Raw genomic sequence first — 24,061 nt, forward strand, 5'->3', positions numbered from 1 at the left:
GTTCCGGATTTTTTAACGTCCCTGCTCACCTAAACTGCCGTAAATTCTGTCTTGCAGCACCAAAAAACCTTCGAACTTTAACCGCTTCTATCGCTCAAGCTCAGATAAAAAAAAATCGGTGCTGCCACTGGAAACCTAACTTGATAAATAACTCGCCCTTTTTGTAACCTTTCTGTGGGCCGTTATGTGATCAAATTTCAATGGCGTGCGCGCCTTTTTTTCAAGCAGGTGATTTTTAGTATCGTCGAAGAGTGAAAAATTCACTCGGACGGGGAAAAGTGTCTCCGATATGAAAGCACGTGTTTATTTTCTCATTTGCTTCATTAACTTTCATAACTAAACGAGAATAGACGTTCTGATCGGTATGGTAAACTTATATGTATTCCATTTGCAAAGAGTAATGAGCAATCTCATTATTTCTCATGTAAGTTAATACTTGACCATTTCCTGCCCATGATAGCATTAAACCCAATTAACCCAACCCTACCTCAAATGAAACCATCAAACAGCCATTTTATTCAGTACTTGCACACGCGACAAAATTTATAGTTCTTCGCCTGCGTGCATAATTAGATATTACATTACCATCTACCATCACTACCATTACTTCCTACGGCGTTTTTATGGCGTGGTTTCGTCGTCTGACGACCAGTTTTGTTTATTTTGTTTAACTCTTATGTGCCATGATGGGAGTCTGTTAATTCGACCTGCACCACTCCTTTTTTCGGCGATGTACCTCCGCCAACCTGGGTACCGAGTGGTTCCGTGCATGCGAGTGACCGAAACTGGGTTATCAGCAAGTCATTCATTCCTAATTTCACTCGTGGTAAGTAATTATTTATTTTTCTCACGTGCAGGTACAGATAATTAGTAGAGGAGGAGCGTGGTATTGGGCATGAGACGGTATGGATAAAGACAAAGAGAGTTAACCTAGATTTTTTTATTGTTTAATGTTTAATACCAACATGCGCGATGGTGCATTGCAGTAAAGTAATCGTGTATTAAGGTTCGATGTTGTAATAAGCGCACTTGTGTAGACTGTGTGGGTCGCGGTATCGTACACGAGGGATGAGGCAATGTAGGACATGTGCAGTAAGATTTATCCAGGCTCGATCGTATCCATCTCCAATGGAAACGTTTTTGCCTAATTGCGGTGCCGCGATTGATAGATTCATGGGGGTCTGCGGGCCCCATGAAAAAAATCGGGATAGGAAAAATTAAAGATAATCATGTCAACCCCCCCCCTTGGAAAGCTTGGGAAACCTACTGGTACTAATTTTGGTATTTCAAAAAAGGGAGAAGGAGGGCGTCGGGAAACCTTCAAGCGAGTTGACCCTATGGGTCGTAAATTGAAAAATCGTATAATATACAGGATGTTCTGCTCAAGAAAGAAAGTTTTAGCGTCTCAGAAATAGGGGGAACAATTTCCCAAAATGTTTAATTCCATTCAAAAGTTAAAGTTACTGTTAACTCGTGAAGATATCTATGGGAATGAGTATGTATCATATATCCTTTGGTATAAATTATTATATAAAGAATTAAAGTTCTGACCTTCTGTTGGTGTGTAGCGATTATATCGATTTAGCGAGGCGGGGTTGCCTTTAAATTCTAATTCTTAACAAAAAAAAAACAGTATCGTACAGGGCCACATGCCTTTGGAATAATTAACACTGAAATCTGGCCATGCCCGGTATATTGCCAAAAAAAATAGTGACGTGCATAGGCGTACCACAAGAGCACGTTACATATGGCAGAAATGGAAGTTTCTTTTGGTGGTGAAGCGTATATTTTATGGAATTTAATTAAGTAAATTTTGGTCTACTCAAACGAGCGTAAAGGGCCAGGTAAGCTAGTACAAACGTTCCCGCACTCGTTCACAGGAATTTATTTACTTTTCCTCGTGTACTTACTCAATTTTCGAAAGCTCGAACTGTTTTTGCATTCGAAGCCTTTCGCTTCGCTGACCGTAATTTTAATTTAGTGTTTCTGTAACCGGTACTTTACTGTAATTCTTTTGTTTTTTTCAAGTAAATTAAATTCGAGTTTCATTACAACAACATAAAGTTAATTCTTTCCGCAAGCAAGGAAAGTTCTTTCAGGACAGTGGACAAATACTAGCCGTCGATTTTCGTGTCCGAGGACGTGCGACCGCGGCAAGATTACGAAATCCTCATCAAAGGCGTCGAGACGGAAACTTGATATGGCACCAATGAGTGCGGGTGGGCCAAAATTTTTCATTCTTTAAGTGAACATATATTGATTAGCTTTTGCACAAGTTTGCCTTGCGTTTTTGCGATTTTCACGTCGTAGAGCGTAAAAGTGCCAGTTTGTGTCCGCAAACGGGATCGGAAAATTGAACTTCGCACCCGAGAGCACAGAAAGAGCTTTCGAGCCATTTTTTTCTAGTTCGATCGAAATAATACTCATTTTTTCGTCGTTTGCTAGTGCTCACTCGAAAAATATGTTCTAAAATCTCGGTTTTTATTGATAGTAAATGTGCGTTTTGGAAATTTTTAGTAACTCTTGGAGAGCCGTCAGCGTACGCTATAATACCCCGCAACTTTCCAAATTTACTCCTTTTTTGCTTTTATTAGCTCTCTAACCACCCTTAACAGAAGTTATTCTGATATTTTTTATTCGTTTGAATTGCGGAACAAATAATATTATGTTTTAACGAATCGGTCATTTTTGAAGGAAAAAATTCAGTACTTTGTTTTTGCATTCTGCACAGTTTAGCCGGAAATAATTACGGTTTAATTAATGTACGAGCCAGAACAGTAACATTTTCACATAGTGGGGAGTAACGGACTATTAACAAACAAGTGGCTTTTAAAAAGAAAATAATCAAACATTTCTAATACACTACTTTAATGCAGAATGACGTCAGTTTAGGAATTATCGTTGAAATCTAGTTTACCCCTTATATGTTCCTGTAAGATGCAGTATAAACAATTTCTAACGCGTAATCGGGCCCTATAACTTACTAGAAAGAGTTTCTTTAGTTCAACTGTTATCATGTTTCTTAATATCTGCAAAATTTATTATTTAACTAGGAATCTCCCTTGATGACAATTTCGCTCTAGTGATTGTCACTTTCTGTAGCGGAAATACACCGCGCCCTGAAAAGGGCCTACAGACGTTCCCACACTGTTGCCGAATAAGGCGAGAAAGGAAGAGAGAAAAGAAAACACATATTTATGTTAAATTATTGGTTATCACTATGAATCATGAAATGCATAAAAAACATGTAAGTGGCAATCACTACTGAACTGTGGTGAAACTGTCGCCGCGCCAGACGCCTGTTATGTGAAAATGTTACTATTGTGACTCATGCATTATTAAAAAAATAATTATTTTTCCCTAAACTACGCAAAATTCGACAAAAAAACAGAGATTTTTTTCTTAAAAAAAGTCTAATTCATTGAAAAATAATATTTATTTGGCGATTCAACGGAATAAAAACAATCGAAAATTTCCCGTTATGGGGAGTTAGAAAATTAATTATAAAATTAAATTATGTTAATTATTAACGATTAATTAATTAAAATATTATTATTATTTAATATTAACTTTGATGAAATTAATGAGAGTTGGACACCCCTATCGTCTGACTGTTAACCAGAAATTTCATTCCATTACCTTAATCGAAAAGCCATTTAAAAAAATACCGAAAAGATGGGACCCCTTTGGAGGGCACCATCTCAGCAAGGGTGCGCCGTCGGATCAGAATCTGTAGGAATTTTTTTTTCTTATTTTGACTTTCCTTTCACGTCCTTAAGTTCCGTGCCAACTTTTCCGAACGCCCTGTGTGTTTACTGAAAATTTGCGAAATCTCGAAATTTACGTACACTGTGGGAGAGAGGACCTTAAGATTTTGCCTTCAATTTATTTCGTCTGTTAGTTAAAAAATATTTTCAAACACCTCAAATCTCCAAATAATCCCAAACGCCTGCCACACGTGCGTCTGCTCATACGCCGTCTTTACATAAACTTTCGTCTGGCAATATGACCCTGCTCGACTTCATAAACTAAACTGTCGGTAGTCCGTAGACATTTGTTTATCGTTGTTAATGTTTCATGTTTTTGTTTCAGGTTCCATCAACCATCTGAAAGCAACTAAAAGGCAGAGACTCTGACAGTCTATAAATAATAGATGCGATCATCTGTTTACATTAAAACCTTTCAGCAATTGGTCGCAAGGACTGGCCATTTCTATTTTTAATAGGTTTTTATTGTTTTACGAGACCTAAACTGCTCGACGGGCGAGCTGTCCATTTCAAAAGCGATTGGGGATTCCCGTGGGGGGAGCCACTGGGGCAGTTCAGTGCACGTGCAGTTTAACAATTTTGGAACGACAAAATGCACAAATTCGCTCTTGTATGATCACATAACGCGTTACTTAGGCTAAAAACTGTGGCGCAGGCATTCCAGCTCGAAAGGCGCACGTTTAACTATATAATGTCAATAATAAGCTGATAAGAAAATCTTAATCCCGCCACCTTTTATCGCACACCATTGCTGAAAGCCATATCCACACAGTGTATTTATAACCGCGTAATGTGATCCGCCATCATGCCAATAAGCATCAGTTAGTATTGTGTGCTTTTGATTGGATTCATGGACAAAATGTGCCGGTCTTTGGTCGTGTGGATCGCGGCCTTTGTCCATCTTTTGGTGGCAGTCCAGTGCGTTAACGTGACCTACATCCTGAGGATAGATGGCACCCACTTGCAGCCCAGCTGCATCGCCGAAGGCCTGGAAAGGTACCAGGCTTTGGGATGGGTATATCCAGTGATCGCAGCTGGAAACGCGCCACCGAATGCCAGTAAGTAATCCAACCATTCATGCGTGAGTCATAATCATCATCATCTGTCCATGTGCGTATAATGAGTCGTTACGATTTTAATTAACGGATGAAGTAATAATGATTATGGTAAACACGGTGATGGGTTCAAGGACTCATGGTTGCTTAATTCTTTAGTCAACAACAGATTGTTGTTCGAGGATTTTAAATGAGAGAAAGTAGCACCGTTCCCATAGGCCTGGTACTAGGTCCATAGGTACCTACTCGGCAGGTCGGTGACGTATTTATGCCCCCCATTTTCGAATGATTTATTATCAGGCTATTTAAATCGCTGTTTCTCGATTCGATAATAATGGATGTCGGAAAATAATGATTCAAAATGTGAGATAACAGTATAACGTAAAGGTTATGCATCTGGTGCAAGTTCTGAGAAATTTCTGTAGATGAACGATGCGTGAATTACAGTCAGAGTTCACAAGAGTTCACCCCGATTTGCTAGTTGTGAGTCTGCCCCAGGTTATCTCAAAGGAGTAGAAATCAAACTACTTGTGTCCTACATCTTTGAGGGGGGCTGTTCGTAATTTTTTTTATTGGGGTTGGAATAATGCCCCGCACGCCAATAGAGGTTGCCGGAGCGGTGAAGTTACGCTCCCTCATTAACGTTTTTGGTGAGAAATCCACCATCGTTTTCAGAACCACGAAGCCAGAGTTGAAAAACCAAATAAACGGTAAACTAAACTGCACGAGAGGCGAAATTGCGAATAACCTCAGAAATTCGGATTTTAGCGAGTTTTCTGATCAAGATTCTGAAGTGTCGGGAAGCTCCTGAGGCTCAGACTTCATACGTTTTTCACAGCAATCTTCACCGCTCGTGTCAGCGTTGAGATCTGCGACACTCTGATCTGATATGTGTCCTCATAATTTCGGAATAAAAGACGTATCTGGTGCTTATACAGGGTGCTTTTCTTGACCAGTCAAGAAGGGACCGTCAAAAAACCCTATGAAAGGCGGATGAAAATTTTTAGAAAATATTTTATCATATCCAAGCACCAGATGATGACAGTCAATATGTATAGAATATACAATCACATGCTAAGCAGGTTGTAAAATATTGTCCGTATGATATGATTTATTACTTCCATTAAATCATTTAAATTGGGAAATACGGTTCTAACATTACAGCACGGAAACTCGTTTAATTAACAATTCATCAAAAAATTACGTTGAACTGATACTTTTGGTCCTTTGAATGGCGATTTTCGTCAGTTGCACTGCGAAGAGCTGCACCTTCTTTTCGTCATTAATATTTATATTATTCATTATTACTCGTTATTATTATTATTATTATCGTTGCTATTTACTATTAGTTATTAATCAATTTTTAAAAGGAATGAACAGTTGTCCGAGTTCAGTTAATTCTCAATTTCGTGATAAATCTAAACCTTCAGAAAGTCCTATGCAGCTTCCACACCCTCGCCACCATTCATGCGAGTAGATAAATTTAGATTTATGTACGTTTCGGCTTTGTTCTAGTCGATAGTGCAATTGCAGGGCCGTGTTAAATTTCAGTTATTTTCAGCTGTGAAGTATATTCCATCTATCGACAACGACTACAACTGCAAGTTCTCCAAAAATGACAAGTGCAACGTCAAATGGGCAGGCCGGGATTGGCAAATTGATGAAACGTCATCGAGGACAAGGGAATTTATCGATGATAACAGATGGGAAGGTATAAACTCACAATTACTCCTTTAACGTCACTAATGCCCATTTGGTCACAGCCAGACAGTTAGTTGTCGGGTTTAGTGACAGTTGTCATTTAAGCTCCCGTCACGCGCGACTGAAAATATCAAAAGCGAAAAACGCCAGAAACGTCAAACGTGTAATGCTCCATTTTGATTAATTTAAAATTAATTTTCAAGTTAAGTTTCGTTCAGCTTTTAATTGTTTTTCCTACGAGGGAAAAAAATTTAAAGAAGATTCTGGCTCCTACCTGAAAATCGCCGAAACGGGAGCGAAAGTCGCTAGAAATAGCTGAACTTCTTTGGAATTCGGGATTTAGAAGGCAAAGAAGTTCAAACTGTTCACGTGAAACCCATTAAAATGGCTCATTTTTAGGGATTTATTGTGGAATTTTGATCATTTCTAATTAGACATATTCTAATTAGGAGATTCTCGCATATTTTTTTTTAAATTTAATATGAAAGTTTTGAAATAAGACTTGAAGGATAAATTTAACAAGGAAGGAGCATTAAAAATCCATAAAAATACGAAAAATTTCATTACAATTCGATATTTCCTGGAAGTTCTGCATTTGAGACACAGACATAAACCCTAAAAAATGTTTAAAACTTTGGGTTTATCAGGAATAAAAATTTATAATTTTTAAGGATTTATTGGGGAATTTCCAAAACTGCTTATTTTATAGTTTCAAACTCTATTTTTTCTTTATTTGGGGATAAATTTTTTAATCAAATTTGAATTAGCGCAAGTAGAAAAAGTAGGAAAACAACTCCCTAGAAATGTAATTTCTGTAATTTATTGACATTTTCTACTCAACAAACGTACCCACCGACAGCCGACCCTATTTCCCTTGATGTTATCTTCAACAATTTTTAACTGAAACTTGCAGACTTCCCCACTGTCCTGATCTCCAATGCTACCGCCGACTTCCAAAATAGGTTCTACTTGGAAAGCTCGAACAAAGTGGGGTTCTCCATTAGAGCTCTTGGATATATCGAACTTTTCCTTTGCACCGGATGGAACCCTGCCAATTATCCTTGCTACTACTTCCACATCGATAAGCAGGAAATGTATTTTACCAAAATTGCCATGTTAACTCCCCAGATTAAATACAAAGAATCTCAATTGGAGTATTCTCAAGTAAGTTCTCAATAATAATTAGGAAACAAGCTTATTAGTTTTTATATGGACCTCTAGGTGGCTACGAATGTGATTTCTTTCGACGAATGGCGAAGCTTTGAAATCGCAGTAAGTGATAGTGGAAGTGTTACTTTAATGGATAAAAGTAACCCTGATCGAACTTTGATCAATCACACCGACGCTGAGCCTCTTAAGCCTTCTTACCTGTTAATGCGCAGCCAGGACCCCAGTTTCTGGAAAGTTGCGGAGAGTAAGTTGTTTTTCGATGCAACTGAAAATGAAAATTTAAATAATTTTTTTAAGTTTTCCGATAACGTCAAAAATCTCTTTCGAAAATCGCGACAAGTCAAAAATATCTAACTCGTAAAATTAGCTCCTTTTTCTGACGAGAAATGCCTCAAAACTCATATGAGATGTATCACGATGTACTATTCTGATGATGCCTTTCTACCTGCAAGGGCAGTAAGTAAAAGCTTCTTCTTCGCTTCCTATTTTTGAACCCTTTTTTCAGAGGGCTTTGTTCAACACCTTTGGAATGTGTTCTTGACTGTCGAATAAAACACACAAAATACTTTGAAAAATATTATGAGTTTCCCTAATCACTGAAAATTTACAAAAACTTTTTGAGAGTTTCAAAAAATCCCAAATCCCCGAACGTCTCCTGGGGATCGTTGAAAATCTGATCACAATCAGAAAATTTAGTATTATTTTTTTGTAAATTTCGTTTGGTTTACGGTCAAGCGATGTTTCAGCTTCAGAACTTAACTGGTAAAGCATTTAATCATCTCCTTTTTCCAGATTTTTTTATGTACACCGAAACACCACAGATTTCGCGCATGGGACCACAAATACAAACCACATACAAGGATTTGTGTATTTCCATGTTTGTGGCCACTTGTAGCCACTGCCAAATGACGTTCTTCTATGTGAATGGTTCGACCCAGCAGGAGCTGAAGTACGTGGGACCCACGGTAAGTCGCTTTGATTTTTTCCCGCATTTTTGTGTGTTATTATTGTAGAAAATCTTGAAAACTGTGCACTGAAGAAGTACTTGACTTTGTGTAAAAAATTATACTTTTTGCGATGTTTTAGATAGGAAAAAAATCGTAAGTTCTAATTTCAGGCAGCTCTTTATTATTAGCTTTAGAAAAAGCAAAACTGCATATTTCGTTTTGGTTCCAGAACGATAAGTGGATAGAAGTAAAACTGAAGCAGGAAAACATCAAACTGTCCAAATTCAATCTTTTCGTCAAAACAGAGTTCCTGAACAAGCCAGAAGGGACTGAAAAGGGATTTTGGGCGTATGACAGCGTTAGAGTTTGCAACGAAAACGGTGAGTTTGCTTCGAACTGAACTGTGGGGGCTTTTGCTTTTTTGCAATTTTTGACCATTTCCAGTATGTAGATTTTAATGATTTTTGATTGGAATTAACGTTAGGAAGAAATCATCAATATGAACTCAAAAGAACATGATTTTTAGGGGGGGGGATACTATGGAAAGCTCCAAAACGATTTGAAAATTTGCAGGTAAAGAAGCTTTCATATCGAATACCTTTTTCCTGACTTTGGGTGTCGTTTTTTTTAATTTTTTCATAAATTAAACTCTGAAGTCTTCCTAAGCGTCAAAGAGTTAACGTGCTAATTAGCACGGAACAACACGAATTAAGTTTCTTTATTAAGTACAATTGTTGTTAAAAATTATTTTATTGCACTAAATAACGAATATATAAGAAAAAAACTTGCAGTATAACCGCTCACAGAAACTTATGAAAAAGAGTGATGTAGTTTCAATGGTTAAGGGAGATTTTATCTCGTCTACTGTTGAGTCGGAATGAGCTCTACGCGTCCATGGCACCAGACATTTTAGCACATAATAGTATATGAGATAAGACTGGATGAAAAACAGGTAACCATAAGATAATACAGATCGCCCCATGCCGATACAGATGACTACATAATCAGTATTAAAAGCAATCCTTGACATACAGGGTGGAACATATCACCATGGAGATATTTCAGTAGTTCTAGTACCAAATAATTTAAAAACGCAAATAGACTTTGTTGAAGATGAAAAAGAAAATGTGAAATTTTACCACCCTGTATATAAAAAATGGTGCCTTTTTGACCATAGGTCTATTACCATTTTATAATTATTTTGCCGACTACTATTGCTCCCTGAAATGTTTCCATGATTATATGATTCATCCCGTATACGGACGGTTAATCATAGCTCCTGGGCATTGATCAAAGCTTTGTTTTCTTTAACTTGCTTAATGATAAACTTAACATCGCGTTAATAACTGAACTTTTTGGGTTCCTACGACCAAGACCTTCATACTTCCCCCATCTGCCATCTGGCACATCTGTCACTATCATAGTAATATTAATCGTTTTCTACGAGCAACGGCCCTCCTAGAAAAAAATCAATAACATCCGTAAGTCATGGTCATTATGCACCCCGGACGCGAGCCCTCTAAGGCACCAGGAGGCTTCTTCATCTCACAAAAAAAGAGAAAGTTCCACGAAAAGTTTCTGTCTTCTTGCCTTTTCCCTTCTAAAATATCAGTAATTTATTACCCTAACACATGGGCTTCGCCCATATTTAGTTGTTACTGAAGGTTTTATGGTGATTTAACGACAGACATCGGGTAGTTTTGTTCCCTTCAAGATGTACTATGTAACCTGACTCTGTTGAGGAAATGTCGTGTAAACACACGACCATAAATATTGTAGCAACTTCATTAAGGAAGGAGGAGGCTCAAAAGCAGTGGGTGGACGGTGCCACCTCAATCTACATCTTTGTGTCTCTAGGTTTTGAAAATGACGATGGAAGATTTTTCGGTTACTTAATGGGCACTTTTTTCCTTTAACCCACATTAGAGCTGCTTAAAACAAGCTTTGCCTCTTAATAAACATGTCTTGACGTCTGCATTAAGCAGTGTCGGTCCTATTGCGGGGCGGCGGTTATTAAAAATTCCGTTTACGACGCTAAAGTTGCTAAGGACGGCCCTGGCATGGAGGAAGCAGGTACGTACTTAGTCTGATTCGCGATAAAGCGTTCGAATCAAAATTAGTCCTCCTTTCGGCCAAAACGAGCGTCTTCCAAAGAACTTGATATACATGTGCCTCCTTGCCTTATCACATACGAGTATTGTTACGACTGTTTGCCCCCTATGACTCGTAGCATCTTTACTGCTGAGGGATTTCACGTTGGGAACTTTCCTGCGGTTTAAATGGATTGAAAGATCCATTGAAGAAAAATGGATTACTGCAAAATAGGACATTCATTTTATTACTAGTAACATATGTGAACATACACAATTTTTAAAGAGCACCTGACTATGCAAATACTTAACATCTAGAGAACTTTACGCAAGGTGGTAGAAAAATACATTTAGTGTAAGTGCTTAAAAATATTTCTTAAATTTTATTTACAAGTATATACATATAGACAAAAAGTATGTACAATACACACATACAAAAATAAGTCATTCTCCCTAACATACATACACCACGCTTGAATAACCATTCTTTCTTCGTCCAACAGCTACCCCCGCTCCTCTGAAGAGAAGGAATATTTATAATATAAACACGAATTCGTTGCATATTACAAAGATCAGGACCAAATAATTGATTCACCAACCTGCCAACCTAAAAAATCCGCGTCCCTTCTGCCTCCAGGTCGCTTCCTCGATCTGCAACAACCCGTCAATAACCTCCTGACAAAACACACCTAAGTATATTCTCTAAAAAAAAAATCACGAGAACTACATACAAAAATAAATCACTCGCTTTCGAGCTCATTAATGTCCGTAATCTGCTTCTTCTCTCCATCCAGGGCCACGAAAATCTTCCCCCTCCTCGTCCAGCAGTTCTTCACCCCCACCAAGGCCCTCACCTTCCTGAAGAGCACCAACCTCTCGTAAATGAGATTTTCAAAAACGAGCATCCCCGTCCCCTTAAGCAACCTCTTGGAGTTGAAAATGTCGTTCCTGATCCACCGATTAACAAACGCTACCACCAGAGGTCTGCTGCGGTTGTCCTGAGGAGGTCCCATGCGATAACAGAAATCTATATCTCCCGGGGTTATGTGGATGCCCATGTTCCTCTTCACCATGTCGCAGAACTCGTTCTGAGCCCGGTAGACTGTGTCTCGGTTCTCCTTCATGCCGTGGACCACTAGGTTGTTGAGCAACAGCTCCTGCTTGAGATCTGAGAGCTTTTGGTCAGTGTTGAGTATCTCAGTTCGCACTTCAGAGATTTCTTTAAGGGCTCGGTGCTCGAAAGAGGTAATTCTTCTAACGCAGTCGTCCAAATTGGCGGGCGGTGTGGCGGTTTCTTCATTGCCCAATAGTTCACTTTTGAGCTCTGCGAGGCCGTTCGTCAAGCTCAGCTCTAGCTGCTGGACTCTAGTTAATAGATTCTTGTTTTCTTCGGAGAGGCTGTCGGCTTTGGCGCTGGATGCGAGATGTTTCACGTTTAGCTTAGTCATTTTTTTAACACCTTTGAAAATCGTAAGTAAATAAATGCGATTTCTCCGGTAAGCTGAAGTGCTGCCTCGAGCGTATAAACAAAACTGTGTGGGCAGATGGGTATAGGGAGCCTTTAAAAGGGCCAAAGCGCCACCTGGGAGTTTCAGTCGAAGGGCGTATTGATCGCGTCTTTAAGGTTTTCTATTGGTGTTGCCAAGGGAACGCTGGGGTGGTGAGAATGGGGTTTTGGACAAATATTTGGCTTTTGTTCCTTAAGGGCCTACAGAAAAAATCCTCCAGTGGCGGGGCGTTATTGACTTTCTGAGATTGCAAAAGCCTCTTAACTTCCACTCCCAATTCTAACAATTATTTCCTAATCCTTCCTTTCATTTTATATCTGTATTTTTGCAGAAGTGAAAGTGACCTACTTGCAGCTCAACCAAACCTTCGAGAAGGACGACAGTAGCGTCGATCAAATTTCCTGCCAATTGATCAGGAAACCAAGTTTCCGGCCTCGGTCCTTCCAGTACGACAAAATCGAAGGTACCTGCTGGTTATTGCTTTTCAGTGTGCAAAATTTTTTTATGCATAATGGTAGACCACCTCTTTTCAGACCTCCCCCTGAAGGAGAAAACTGCGAATGATACGAGCATCACGTTGAAGTGGGTTGAAGAGGATTTGGACCATTATTTGACGTATTTCGTTTTTTATCAGGTGAGTTCTATATTGGCCCAGTTCGGCAGCATTTGTACTGCGAATTTCAAATTGCGGAATCTGCATTTTCTCTGCCGAAGTCAACTGATGAAATGCTGTTTTAAATTGCGGAAAAACGTAAATATCTGTAGAATGAGGGATATTGTGCCGATGTATCGAAGAATTATAATTATTCGCCCTTATTCGGTTTTTACTAACGCTTCTTGTAAAACTGTTATTTTCCCTTGACTGGCCGTTTTATGGCGCCTTATTTGGAAGGGGAACGCAGTACCGGACTCTATAGGTAGCGCGTTCCCTTGCCGTTCAATCGTGGTAAAGCTGGATTCTTGATTTTATTCGAGAAACCATCGGACTCCTAAATCAATTACGGATAGAAGAAATATTTTATGTAGATCTTACGATATTTGACCAATCTAAAATATGCACAAAAGCAGTATATAGAGATGATGTCAAAATTACTTATGTTTGTTGCCAGTTTACTACACTAAATTCATCGCAATTTCACCCCATTTCAAAGCAACGTTTTATTCGACTCAAGAGCCTGAAAATCCCCTAGAAAGGAAGAATTTCCCTGAAACAACTCTGAAATTGCGCCGTAAACAAGCACACGTCATTTCGACGCCATTTTATATGTTTATAACGCCACAGTGACGTAGTTTTACAAAAGTCAGTTTCTGTAAATCTGAATTAATTTGACAGTTTTTGGTACCTTTTGGTGCCCCAGTCAAAACCTATACGCAGTTCGCGTGTACAGTTTCCTAATGTAGAATATGTTGTCAAATAAAGTTCCTCTACGCCGCTGTCTCGTATCCAATTAAGCAGTAAGTTTTATTATTTCGGAGATTATCCACACCGAAAGTCATTGGCGTAGAAAGATTACTTGACTTTCTTCTCTTGTAAGTCCTTGGAAATGCTTCAATAACTGAGACTCTTCTACTGCACTGTTTCATATTTAATTATTACGCATACTTTAGTAATTACTTGATACTATCATGGAATTGATCACACCAAAATGTATTGCTGCAGAAAGTCTATTTTAGTAGCTGCGATTTTCCAAAATTTCTTTTTTTTTTAAAGATATCTATTAAATGCGTCATCACATGTGGTTTCTCTGCGGAATTATTTCTTATCCAATAACTTCTTTTAAGTGTGCAATTAAAAGAGACTCCTCTCAGCCAATGTTGAAGTCTTATACACCATACGTTGAGGATTATATGGGGCATTCAAAATTCGACCCTCACCATTGAAATCTCGGAAACTAGAGGAGATACGGAGAAGTTTCTATTGGGGCAAGATCACGTAACTTAGCGCATGACCAAATGCTGTTTGCAAATTTAAAATTCTTTTAGTACTTCCGAATATATACGAAAAAAACTTTAAATTGTTTTTTTTATCGTTATACGACAAAGAGGTGCAAAACCACAAGCACATTTTCATTGTCACTTATTCTCAGCTACACTATGACGTTTTCAGATTTGCCTATTTTTCTGTTGAAAAATCCAACACGGCGCCCATAAGACAAAATAAAGTTGATGATGGTGGTTGAAAAACGAAACGTCGGAGTATACTTAGCGGTCTTGATTTAATTTCATGACTTTTCAGGGCAATGATCTTTGTGCTACTGATATAGGCACATCCCCTAGACTAAAATCGGGAGGGTTCTTGACCACAAAACACAATGAAATCACCATTACAAAGTTGGTTCCCTACACTCAGTACAACATTACCATATCATCAGTGCTGCATGAAAAGGACAAAATTGTGACGATCTACACCTTGGAAACAGGTACGAAAAAGTCTCCTCTGAGGGCAAAATTGTGAAAACTACTTATTGAAAAGATTGAGTATAGTCCCCAAAGTGCTTGTGTCGAATAATTAACTAACTACTCTCGAATTGCAGATGAACCTACTCTAGAGGAACTCCCCATTCAAATTCACATTCAACCCCTAGAAAGGGCCGTGAACATCTCTTGGGCTGAGCCCGCTTGTAATGCTCAATCCGGAAGGCTTATTTACAATATAATAGTGTACAACGAGCAGCTGGGTTTCCAGAAAGTTCTGGAGTTGCAAGACAAAAACTTCTATTACATTACGGGACTGCGAGCTTATACCAAACACAATTTAACTATCACTACAGCGAGGAATGGCAGGAATCTTCGTAAAGGAGTCCATACCAAGAATTTAACGTATGAGTTCAGCACATTGCCCGGAGGTAAGACACAAAATGATAAATAAATTAACGAGACAGTTCCTGTAAAATTTATTCGAGTTCCTCAAAGACGAATCAATGAATAGAATTTCAAGTAAAAGTTTCCACCTTTCCATATTTTTTTTCTCAGCTGCCCCTGCAGTTCGTAACTTGGAACTCTACGCCATCGGTCCCAACAACGCCTATTTGCGCTACGACCTACCCTCTAACCCCGGAGGGATACCCGTTGAAGTTGAAGTCACAAGATGTAATGTCCTCTCAAGAGCAAAGTGCAAATCGGCCTTCTCCAGTATCGCACGATGCGAGCTCTGGCCCAAGAAAATGTGTGTGGAAGTGGATTATTTGATGCCCGACCAAAACTACACGTTTAAAGTCAGTGTTAAGAATGCCAACACTAATATTTCGGGGAAGGACACTGAAATTAAAGGGGAAAGTGTCGAGAGAGTACCAGCTCCTCCAGAAAACGTCACCTACCAAGTGGTGGATTGCCAGGAGAACATCGACTATTGCCACTTGAATATTAGCTGGGTTCATCCATATTATCCCAATGCCACGATTAGCGCCTTCAACATAATTTTAAACAGCACATATTTCAATTCGACTTACTCGGAAGAAGACCAAACCATACATGAGGTGTACAGGATAGTGAATAACACATATTTTCCCAGATATTCATATCAGGTGAGTCATTTTTTTTTCACAACAGATCTCGCATATTTCACTTACGAAACAAAATACTTCCTGCTCCGACGCTGCAATTCTCTTCAAGTCAACAACTTAGCTCACGATTTGCCATCTCCAACAGGTAAAATACGTGCCCTACAGCCACGAATACACCCTGTACCTGCAATCCTGGAACAGTAAATATAAAAGTAACTTCGCCACCACCACAGTCAAAACTGCGGACTTAGGGGACCACATCGATCAAAGCCCGAAATTGCTGGGAAATGGGGACAAAGGCATAGTCTTCAAGCTACCACATGTGGATCGAAGGTTGGAGTCTTATAATGTAACCATTGCTGTGCAAGACCTAAACCAGAGCATGCCAGTCAACGTTGATTCTATTAAAAACCGAAAGTTGGCAGATAATCTGTGTGTCCCGTTTGGGGTGACTTGGGTTTCACAGATTTTAAAAGTACACCCCAACGAAACGAAAATAATAACAGTGACCGGGCTGGATGAGAAGAGGACCATCCAACCAAAAACCACATACTGCATTATATTCATTATAACTAATAAATATCACGGCGAGGAACATGACGTAGTTTATTACGAAAGACTGACCACCCCTGATGGACCTGAACCTCCTGAACATGACTACAAATCCAGTTCTTTTAGCCATCTATACTGGCTGGCGCTGCTGCTTTTATTGGTACCCATTAGTTTCTTCTTGATCTTGTAAGTATCTGTGCTAATTTTTTAAAATGAAAATCGGTACGATTCGTTCTGCCAGGTGTATAAAACGGAGAGCTAACAGAAATAGAGCAAGATGCCAAAACATGGAGAACGTCTACGAATCTCTGCCGTTCGAGGAACAGAATAGGAATTACGCCAACAATCGCACCTACGATCAGTTGATTCACAAATAAGTGTACTTATATGCTACTTAATCAGTGTCTGCCTTTATCTGTGATAAAAGAAACCTTAAATTGCGTTAGGACTTATGAGTAGCCACAGTTTGGACTTTGCGTGACCTAAGAGGTGTTACCATAACAATTTAGATGAAAAAATTTATATATTTTATGTACCTAACTGGCCAATAGTGCATAAGATGTTTTTGATATAATCAAAATTTAAATCTTCGATAATGTTTGCTAATTTATACCCTTTGATAGCCGATTTATACATAGGAAAACTTAATTAAGATATATCAAAAATAATAAAATGAATATACTTAATGTGTCTTAGTACTTACCTTTAGGAGCTAAAAAGTCGTTTTTTTACATAATATAAAAATGATAATAAATCTAAAATATTGCTTTTATTTTTTTATATTCACGACCACGCTGGAAAACGTGCCAAAAATTTAAGCAAATGCTTAGTCAGCTATAGCCAAGCATGAGCTGTTACCGAGGCTGCGCACGAAGGTGTTCGCAGAAAAGTAAAATGGTCTTTCGATTTAATGCAAAAAATAGCAGCTTTTCGCGAAACTTACGATTGCTCAAACGCAAGCGGACGAAAACTTCAATTCTATAAAAAAATCTTATAATAACATTTGGCTTTACAATAGTTCCCATTGAATATAGAAAATAAACGCTATGAAATATAATTAATATAATTTATATACATTTCAGTACGCAGCACCTAACTCTTAAAATAATAATAATAGGTTTTATATACTAACTTTTACTGTTAATGATTAACATAAACTTGCACGATATCAAAATAACAAATGAGAACTTTTCTCTGATGAACCTTAAAATATGCCAAACTAGTGTACTTCGTAAGCAACAATATACCGGTAGGCCGTCAAAATGACTGATGGAGCGCATGCTCAGAAACAGAACGTCTTTATTAACAATGACATGGTCTTGGTGAACGTCAAAATTATAAATCAAAATGGCAACTAAAAGCATTGTCTATGTCACTGTCAGTGCATGCTCCCACAACCCGAGACACGTGATATTACTGTAAATCCCCTAATTAACTAAAACGATTTAACGGCAGAAATTAAAAATTAGTAGAATACTGCATTTTATTTTATTGTTAGATGGAATATGATTTGCTACTTTAAAATATCAAAAATAGTAAACCCTATTGAAGGTTTAAATAAGATTCCTAGTCATGCGTCAAATTATTTTACCATTTCACCATTTGCATTTTATGCAGAAATGTAATTAATGAATAATATCAGTTTCATTTAAAAATTCCGGCGAACCAATCCACTTGCTTTAACCAAGATGAATCTATAATAATCCGTATGCAATTCATACATTCTTCTGCATTAATCAGACTCCGCTGAAGTCATCCTTCTATTAAAGTTGCCATTGCTTCAATAACTCAACCCTTAATTAGAAGCTACTACTCAAAATAAAAACTCATTTTCTGCTAAAAAAAGAAGGTAATAAACCTACACTTTAGAGGCACTAACAACACCCATTGCACTGCATTATACTTCGCTTCATCCTGCAAACAGCAACATGAGCTTTAAAAATGTCCCTAGAATGAGTCACTTTCAAATGGTCGTGCATGTTCACCTTAGTGCGCTTTTTTGTGTCGCACAAAGGGCACAAATAGTCACTTCCCGCACTACCGGCGTGGCACAGTAAATGCTTCAGAATAAGAGTTTTACTAGTCCGGTAGGTACAAAGCGGACAAATGATTCCTTTCTTAGCAGAATGAAGGCTGTAATGAGCTTTAAGGAGTCTTTGTTCGAGGAACTTTGTAGGGCAATACTGACAACGGAGAATAGTGTTGCTGGGGGATGATGGTGATTCTAAGGGTGCCACGGTGTTATTGGTAGGGGATGATGGTGGTTCTAAGGGTGCCAACGAGTCGTTGCTAGAGGATAGGTGTGGTTCAAAGGACGCCGAGGTGTTATTATTATCTTCAGATGAATGGTTGATATTTATCGTTTCACCAGTAGTCACTCCTGGGATGTTTTGAACTGGAAGCGAGGCGCGTTGGGGATCAGGTATTTCACTTCCTGACGATTGTTCCATAGGATTTGTAGATATAGTGCTGATAGAAAATATATCATATGAAATTAAGAATTTGTCAGGCTATTCATAATTATTACACATCTTAAACGCCAATGTAATAATCAAAAAGTGGCAATTTCAGTAATGTTAAATCATTTCTTGCAAGATTGCAAGCTTTCAAAAAATTTTAAAAACTCTTAATTTACTTCAAATTTCCGCACTCCTGATCACCGCTGTCCTTAATTCAATTTATACAAAAGACAAACTAGCAGTGGAGTTTCTAATGAATAGAACTCATGAGTGCATATGTCCTTTTATAGAAAAAAAAAATTAAATGAACCTAAAAATTCAAGTACCAAAACTTACCTCTCATTTTCACAGGAAGTCTGGTTCATCTCAAAATCCCTAGTCTCCCCATCACCTAAAACTTCAGCATTGTCTTTGAAAACCTCCCCATTTTCACTGACAACAATCTCCCCTATAACATCATTTCCTGCACAACCTTCTTGCACTATCTCATATGTAGCCCCAATATCATCCACATCAAGAACAACTTCTGAAGAATTTTCAATCTCAATTTGATTCTGGGCTTGAACATCTTGGTCACCATTAATACAAACTAGATAAACACATTCTCCGTTTTCCAAGAGAACTTCCTGGCAATGGATTTCTTCTAGAACTCCCAGATTTGCTGATGAGAGATCTGCCATTTCTAGAGTATTTACGGATGGTTCTGGATAATTATTAGTTGGTGAAGGCACATGTAACTGGTTAAGTAATTCTTCTGTGTTTGAGGAAAGTTGGGAGGAAGTTTCTGAATTTGATGACTCATTTTTTGATGTGTCATTGAGACTAAATTCTTCAGTAGGTTTGTCAGAACTTTCTAGTGAATTTAAAGGTTTATGAACTTCTATTTTCTCGCTACATAAATCACTGCTTTCCTCCTTGGCTTTGCCAGAAATTTCCTTAATGTATTCTTGTGAAATCTGCATATCTTGAAGTATTAAAGCATTGCAATCAGGTTCAATACAACTAGTTTGTTCTTCCTCAATAGTGGAGCTAGTTTGTCTTTCAGTTTTGTCTTCACTTTGCACATCCTTGTCACAGATTTTAGTCACAGTTTCTGTGCCTATTATTGTGCTTGGAGTACTTAAAGATATCTCGGCCCTTACAATTCCCTCTAAAAAATGTCTTTCTTCCCTTTCTAAATCTTGTTTATATTTGGAAATATCATTTTCAGTGTTCAAATCATTTTGAAACCCTTCTACAGGTAGTAGATTTACTTTTGATCCATTTGATGGCAGAGTTCGTTCCTCAGCTTGCGAGTTTATTGTGTCAAGGCACTTTGCAGTTTCATTTAAAGTCACCATATCATTACTTGGTTTCTGCATAATTAAATCATTCTGACTCAGTTCCACGTCTTGTGAAAATAAAAAATCTTTTGAAGAACAAAGTTCCTGAGGCGATAACATGAGACTACTTTCTCGAGATTCACAAATTACCTCATCACTCATCCTTTTATCACTAACTGCTTTAGTTTGCGTATTATTCGCATCATCAGCTTCCAGAAGAGAGTCTTCATCTTTCTCGCCATTTTCCTCATTATTAAAGTTACTTTCCACAGACTGATTGTTGGCTTTCAACTGTTGCTGTAATTGCGTATTAAGGCAATTATCAATTTCCATATTTGATGCTTCTACTTTTCCGCAGTTTTCCGAACAATTAAAATCTCTTTTCGACAGCATTTCATCATTGTTTAACAACGGCTTTATTTGCCTATTAAGATCAATTTCCATATTTGATTCATCAACTTTACTGCAATTTTCCACATGATTATTATCACTTTCCATCAAGGTTTTATCGCCGTTCAACTGTGATTTTAATTGCGTGTCAGAGTTATCAACTTCCATATTTGATTCGGAAACTTCTTCGCAATTTTTAGCAGGATTAAAGACACTTTCCTCCCGTTTATGATCGTCTTTGAACTGTTGCTTTAACTGCATATTAGAGAGCTCCAACGTCCGTAAAATCTCTGTCACAACAGCATTTTTAATCACGTCTTTATCGGTGTTACTCGTTGTTATTGTTACGGTAAAACTCGGAAGACCAAGTTGGTTGTGTCTACTTGTAAGATTTTTGTTGAATTTGACAAGTTCTTTCTGGTTTTCCGACGGAGAATTTAACTGCAAACAATCAAAGCTGTCTTTATTACACTCTTTTGATGGAGTTCCTGTATTGGAATTTATTTGAGAAACGTCTCTTTCAGGCTGGACAGCCAAATGGGTGAAACCATGTTCACCCAAACTAGCGTAAAAATCGTTTTTAAAAATAACAGCTTTGACTGAGTCTTTGCTATCATCACCTTCATCAGTAGAGCTTCGAAAAAAAGGCTGTATCTTAGTGCTGACCGATCTGAAAGTGAAATAATAACATTGTTTTTACATTAATTTGATAGTTTCTCAGTCACATTTGGAACTCCAATACTCACTTCGGACTGTTATAAATTGAATAATTCGCATTATCCCTGAGATCTGGACCTTCATGGGCATTACTTAAAATCTCACTAATGCTGTCTTTGTAAAAAACAGCCAGCATTTCATCAGACTCTTTTTCATCATCAACTTCCATTGTTTCATTACGAATTTTATTGTTATTATTAATGCTTTGATCAAGTGATATGTCAAGTATTCGTTCCTCGGAGAGTATTGGAAGTCGGGAAAAATTACTGAACAGTCGTTTAGGGATTGTTTCGGTTGATACTGTTTCAATCTCTTCAAAACACGGCCTTAAACAATCATTTAGATATTCATAAATAATTCATTTAGATCACTAGACTTTGGAAAGTAGGATACACGCAGAAACGACATTAAAAATATTTATGTGAATACTAAGGCGGAAAAGTAACAAATTTATTGCCGCAACGATATCTCGTCTTCAACTCTGCTATGTACTTCTTTAACAGTCATTTCTCAGATTACAACTGATGACGTGAAGATATAGGGAAAGAAAAATTTTTAAGTTTTACTGTTGTCCAAAAGTACAGTTACCTCAATTAATTAATAAACTTTAAGAACTTACTTAATGCCATCTTTTATATTATCAGTTGTATGCATTACTGCTAGGTCATTTGTTCCATTGTTGCATATATGATCATCTCTTTTAGAAGAAAATTGATCAATTCTTCGGTCCAAAACAACTTTAAGACTCTCTATATTAATATTATGAGAATCTTTGAGGTGCTTTATTAAATTAGCTTCTTCCCTCATTCTATTACAACATATGCAACATCTTAATATTGATTTTTTCCTTAAATGAACTAATTCATGTGACTTTATCTGTACAAAAAAAATTAATCACTTAAACATGAATTTAGGAGAGAAATTATCTTTAACATACCCCTAAAATGACTCCTTTATATGTACAAAATGGGCATTTATTGCCTGAACGCATCATATGTTGCACAATGTGTATTGTGAAGCAAATGCGCCTCTCTTTGCTGTCCCTAAAGGGACATTTTGGGCATTGAAAGAATTTTTTTCTACAACAAATAAACTTCAAATCACATCTTCTATTAACATCTCAAAAACTCACTTGGATTTACTGTTATACATAATGCAATTTCTGATATATTTCTTCAGTTTAGTTTTCCAATCTTTGCTTCTAGAGGCCTTTTTTCGCAGCTTCACTTCAGTGGCCTTCTTATGCTGCTTTAGATGCAAACTAAGAGCCCGACGGCTATCACATTTCAGGAAACAGTACTGGCATTTAAAAGAAGAGTTACAGCCTTTAGCAGAAGTTTGTTGCCTTAGAATAAACGCAAATTATTTGTTAGTTTATGATGTTGCAAAGGCATTACCGGCAATTTTGAAGTTCAATATGTTGAAACAAGTGCCAAGTTAGAGTTGTCTGGCTATTGCAACAAAAAGAGCAGTAACTACACTTTAAATGTCCCTTAAATTTATGAAATATCTGATGATATATCCGGTGCTGCTTCAAAGAATGGTAATGATCCGTCTTGAAGGGGCATTCTGCTGCTTTGCAACTGAACCTTTTAGAACCATTTTCACTACTATTCGAAAGCTCAAATGGACTTCTGAATATATTTTCTTATTTAGGCACAAAATAAAACATTGTCAACCTCAACACCTACCTGTCAAGTTCTGATAATTCGGGGATATCTGGATCCTTCTTGATCTCAAAACCGTTTGGTAAACTCCCAGATATTATATCGGTATTTCCATTATTTAAATGGCTATGAAATGCAAACATATTGATATTATTTTAAATTTCAATTTATTAATATTTTAGTTATACATGCTCTGTGATTGTAGAAAGTAAAAAACTGCATTACAAAAAATGCAATAGACAATAACCATAAGTTAGGAAAAGAGAAACATGACCAATAATTCAAAGGAAAATTACTTTTTTTGACACAAACATCTTTAATTTAGTATTGAATAATGATATACTTCTAAATAAATAAATTCTTGTAAATATAGCAACAACTTTAAATTCTATTTACACTTACCTGGTAAAATGGTTTGGGTTTGGAAAAGAGCAGGACCCAGATACATGCTCCCCATCTTCAGTTTTAATATGGGGAATTAAAACCCCTGTGGTATCAAAGTTAGAGTTACCTGGTTCGCTTAAAATTTCGGTTTTGATATCATGCTGCAGAATTCCTGGCTGTGACACTTGTACTGGTAGTGGTTCCATTTCAAAGAAGTGTACACAGTCAAACGCTACATTTCAGTTGTACAAAAGTAAAACAGATTTTACTGAGTAGCAACTATAAGGTACCGATAACAATTTGTATATGTACAGTTTACTTTGATCTTAATTTTAAAGTTTTCTATAAGATTTTCACATTACTTTTCACTGAATTTTACAATAAAGTAAAATAAACAAGAGATGCAAAAAACATGTCAAATCAAAGTTTCTGTCAATGTCAATTTGCCTTAAAGCGTTTTCGATTTACTCAGAACCAGGGACAATGGTATCAAATTTTAAATAAAGTCCAGAACACCCGCACACCTTTCAATGGTACACAGAATGTGATTCGAAAATTTAGATTTAAAAAAAATTTATCGAAAAATAAAAATTTACCAATATTTTCACCTTTGTGTACATTCTTAACAGTATTGATACGTCCTGAACTACTTACAAATTTATTTCCTCAAAACCTGTGGTAATAAATTCATTAGACTACAGTACTACATTTAAATTCACTACATAGGGGAACATATTTAATTCAATAAAATTTGTAATGTATAAACCTCTAGTGCAACAAGTGCAAGATAAAACAAAAAATTTTGCAAAAAGAAAAATATTATAGGTTA

General features: G+C 37.3%; 3 protein-coding genes across 11 annotated transcripts; 1 reads left to right on the forward strand and 2 right to left on the reverse strand.

Moving 5' to 3' along the window:
* The first annotated feature begins 472 nt into the window (after positions 1 to 472).
* LOC136341698 (uncharacterized) lies at positions 473 to 17,054 on the forward strand. Of its 2 annotated transcripts, none has more exons than XM_066286944.1 (14): positions 473 to 826; positions 4,093 to 4,825; positions 6,384 to 6,533; positions 7,437 to 7,687; positions 7,745 to 7,937; positions 8,486 to 8,658; positions 8,870 to 9,020; positions 12,570 to 12,701; positions 12,757 to 12,872; positions 14,475 to 14,658; positions 14,773 to 15,084; positions 15,212 to 15,762; positions 15,887 to 16,479; positions 16,535 to 17,054. In XM_066286944.1, the coding sequence occupies exons 2-14, from the start codon at positions 4,618 to 4,620 to the stop codon at positions 16,668 to 16,670; spliced, it is 3,150 nt and encodes a 1,049-aa protein (XP_066143041.1). In that variant the 5' UTR covers positions 473 to 826; positions 4,093 to 4,617; the 3' UTR covers positions 16,671 to 17,054. The 2 variants fall into 2 exon arrangements, with proteins under 2 accessions (XP_066143041.1, XP_066143042.1); XM_066286945.1 differs by having other exon boundaries at positions 12,772 to 12,872.
* Positions 10,952 to 12,270, reverse strand: LOC136341714 (uncharacterized). 7 transcript variants are annotated; one of them, XR_010732537.1, is made up of 3 exons: positions 11,462 to 12,270; positions 11,330 to 11,381; positions 10,952 to 11,247 (listed from the first exon to the last, which is right to left on the reverse strand). XR_010732537.1 is itself a non-coding variant. In XM_066286984.1 (2 exons), exon 1 carries the CDS (start codon positions 12,176 to 12,178, stop codon positions 11,471 to 11,473), a length of 708 nt encoding a protein of 235 aa, XP_066143081.1. In that variant the 5' UTR covers positions 12,179 to 12,270; the 3' UTR covers positions 10,952 to 11,381; positions 11,462 to 11,470. The 7 variants fall into 7 exon arrangements, 3 of the variants coding, with proteins under 3 accessions (XP_066143081.1, XP_066143082.1, XP_066143079.1); XR_010732538.1 differs by having other exon boundaries at positions 11,330 to 11,402; XR_010732536.1 differs by having other exon boundaries at positions 11,330 to 11,405.
* A 215-nt stretch (positions 17,055 to 17,269) lies between the features above and the next one.
* On the reverse strand, positions 17,270 to 24,010 carry LOC136341696 (uncharacterized). Of its 2 annotated transcripts, XM_066286940.1 has the most exons (10): positions 23,887 to 24,010; positions 23,251 to 23,464; positions 22,873 to 22,974; positions 22,579 to 22,815; positions 22,314 to 22,526; positions 22,119 to 22,260; positions 21,801 to 22,057; positions 21,211 to 21,507; positions 19,089 to 21,134; positions 17,270 to 18,762 (listed from the first exon to the last, which is right to left on the reverse strand). In XM_066286940.1, exons 2-10 carry the CDS (start codon positions 23,436 to 23,438, stop codon positions 18,168 to 18,170), a joined length of 4,077 nt encoding a protein of 1,358 aa, XP_066143037.1. In that variant the 5' UTR covers positions 23,439 to 23,464; positions 23,887 to 24,010; the 3' UTR covers positions 17,270 to 18,167. The 2 variants fall into 2 exon arrangements, with proteins under 2 accessions (XP_066143037.1, XP_066143038.1); XM_066286941.1 differs by lacking the exons at positions 21,211 to 21,507; positions 23,887 to 24,010 and having other exon boundaries at positions 23,251 to 23,672.
* Between the last annotated feature and the right edge of the window lie 51 nt (positions 24,011 to 24,061).

The sequence above is a fragment of the Euwallacea fornicatus genome, chromosome 10, assembly GCF_040115645.1.
Source record: "Euwallacea fornicatus isolate EFF26 chromosome 10, ASM4011564v1, whole genome shotgun sequence".
NCBI lineage: Eukaryota > Metazoa > Arthropoda > Insecta > Coleoptera > Curculionidae > Euwallacea > Euwallacea fornicatus.

Bases quoted from the DNA above. Each gene is read 5' to 3' on its own strand.
- LOC136341698 (XM_066286944.1), top strand. From the start codon at position 4,618: ATGGACAAAATGTGCCGGTCTTTGGTCGTGTGGATCGCGGCCTTTGTC. The intron at 7,688-7,744 runs GTAAGTTCTCAA...ATGGACCTCTAG, and splicing joins CTCAATTGGAGTATTCTCAA to GTGGCTACGAATGTGATTTC. The intron at 9,021-12,569 runs GTGAGTTTGCTT...GTATTTTTGCAG, and splicing joins TAGAGTTTGCAACGAAAACG to AAGTGAAAGTGACCTACTTG.
- LOC136341714 (XM_066286984.1), bottom strand. From the start codon at position 12,178: ATGACTAAGCTAAACGTGAAACATCTCGCATCCAGCGCCAAAGCCGAC.
- LOC136341696 (XM_066286940.1), bottom strand. From the start codon at position 23,438: ATGGAACCACTACCAGTACAAGTGTCACAGCCAGGAATTCTGCAGCAT. The intron at 22,975-23,250 runs GTAAGTGTAAAT...TGCATTTCATAG, and splicing joins AACCCAAACCATTTTACCAG to CCATTTAAATAATGGAAATA. The intron at 22,058-22,118 runs GTATGTTAAAGA...TTTTTTGTACAG, and splicing joins ATAAAGGAGTCATTTTAGGG to ATAAAGTCACATGAATTAGT.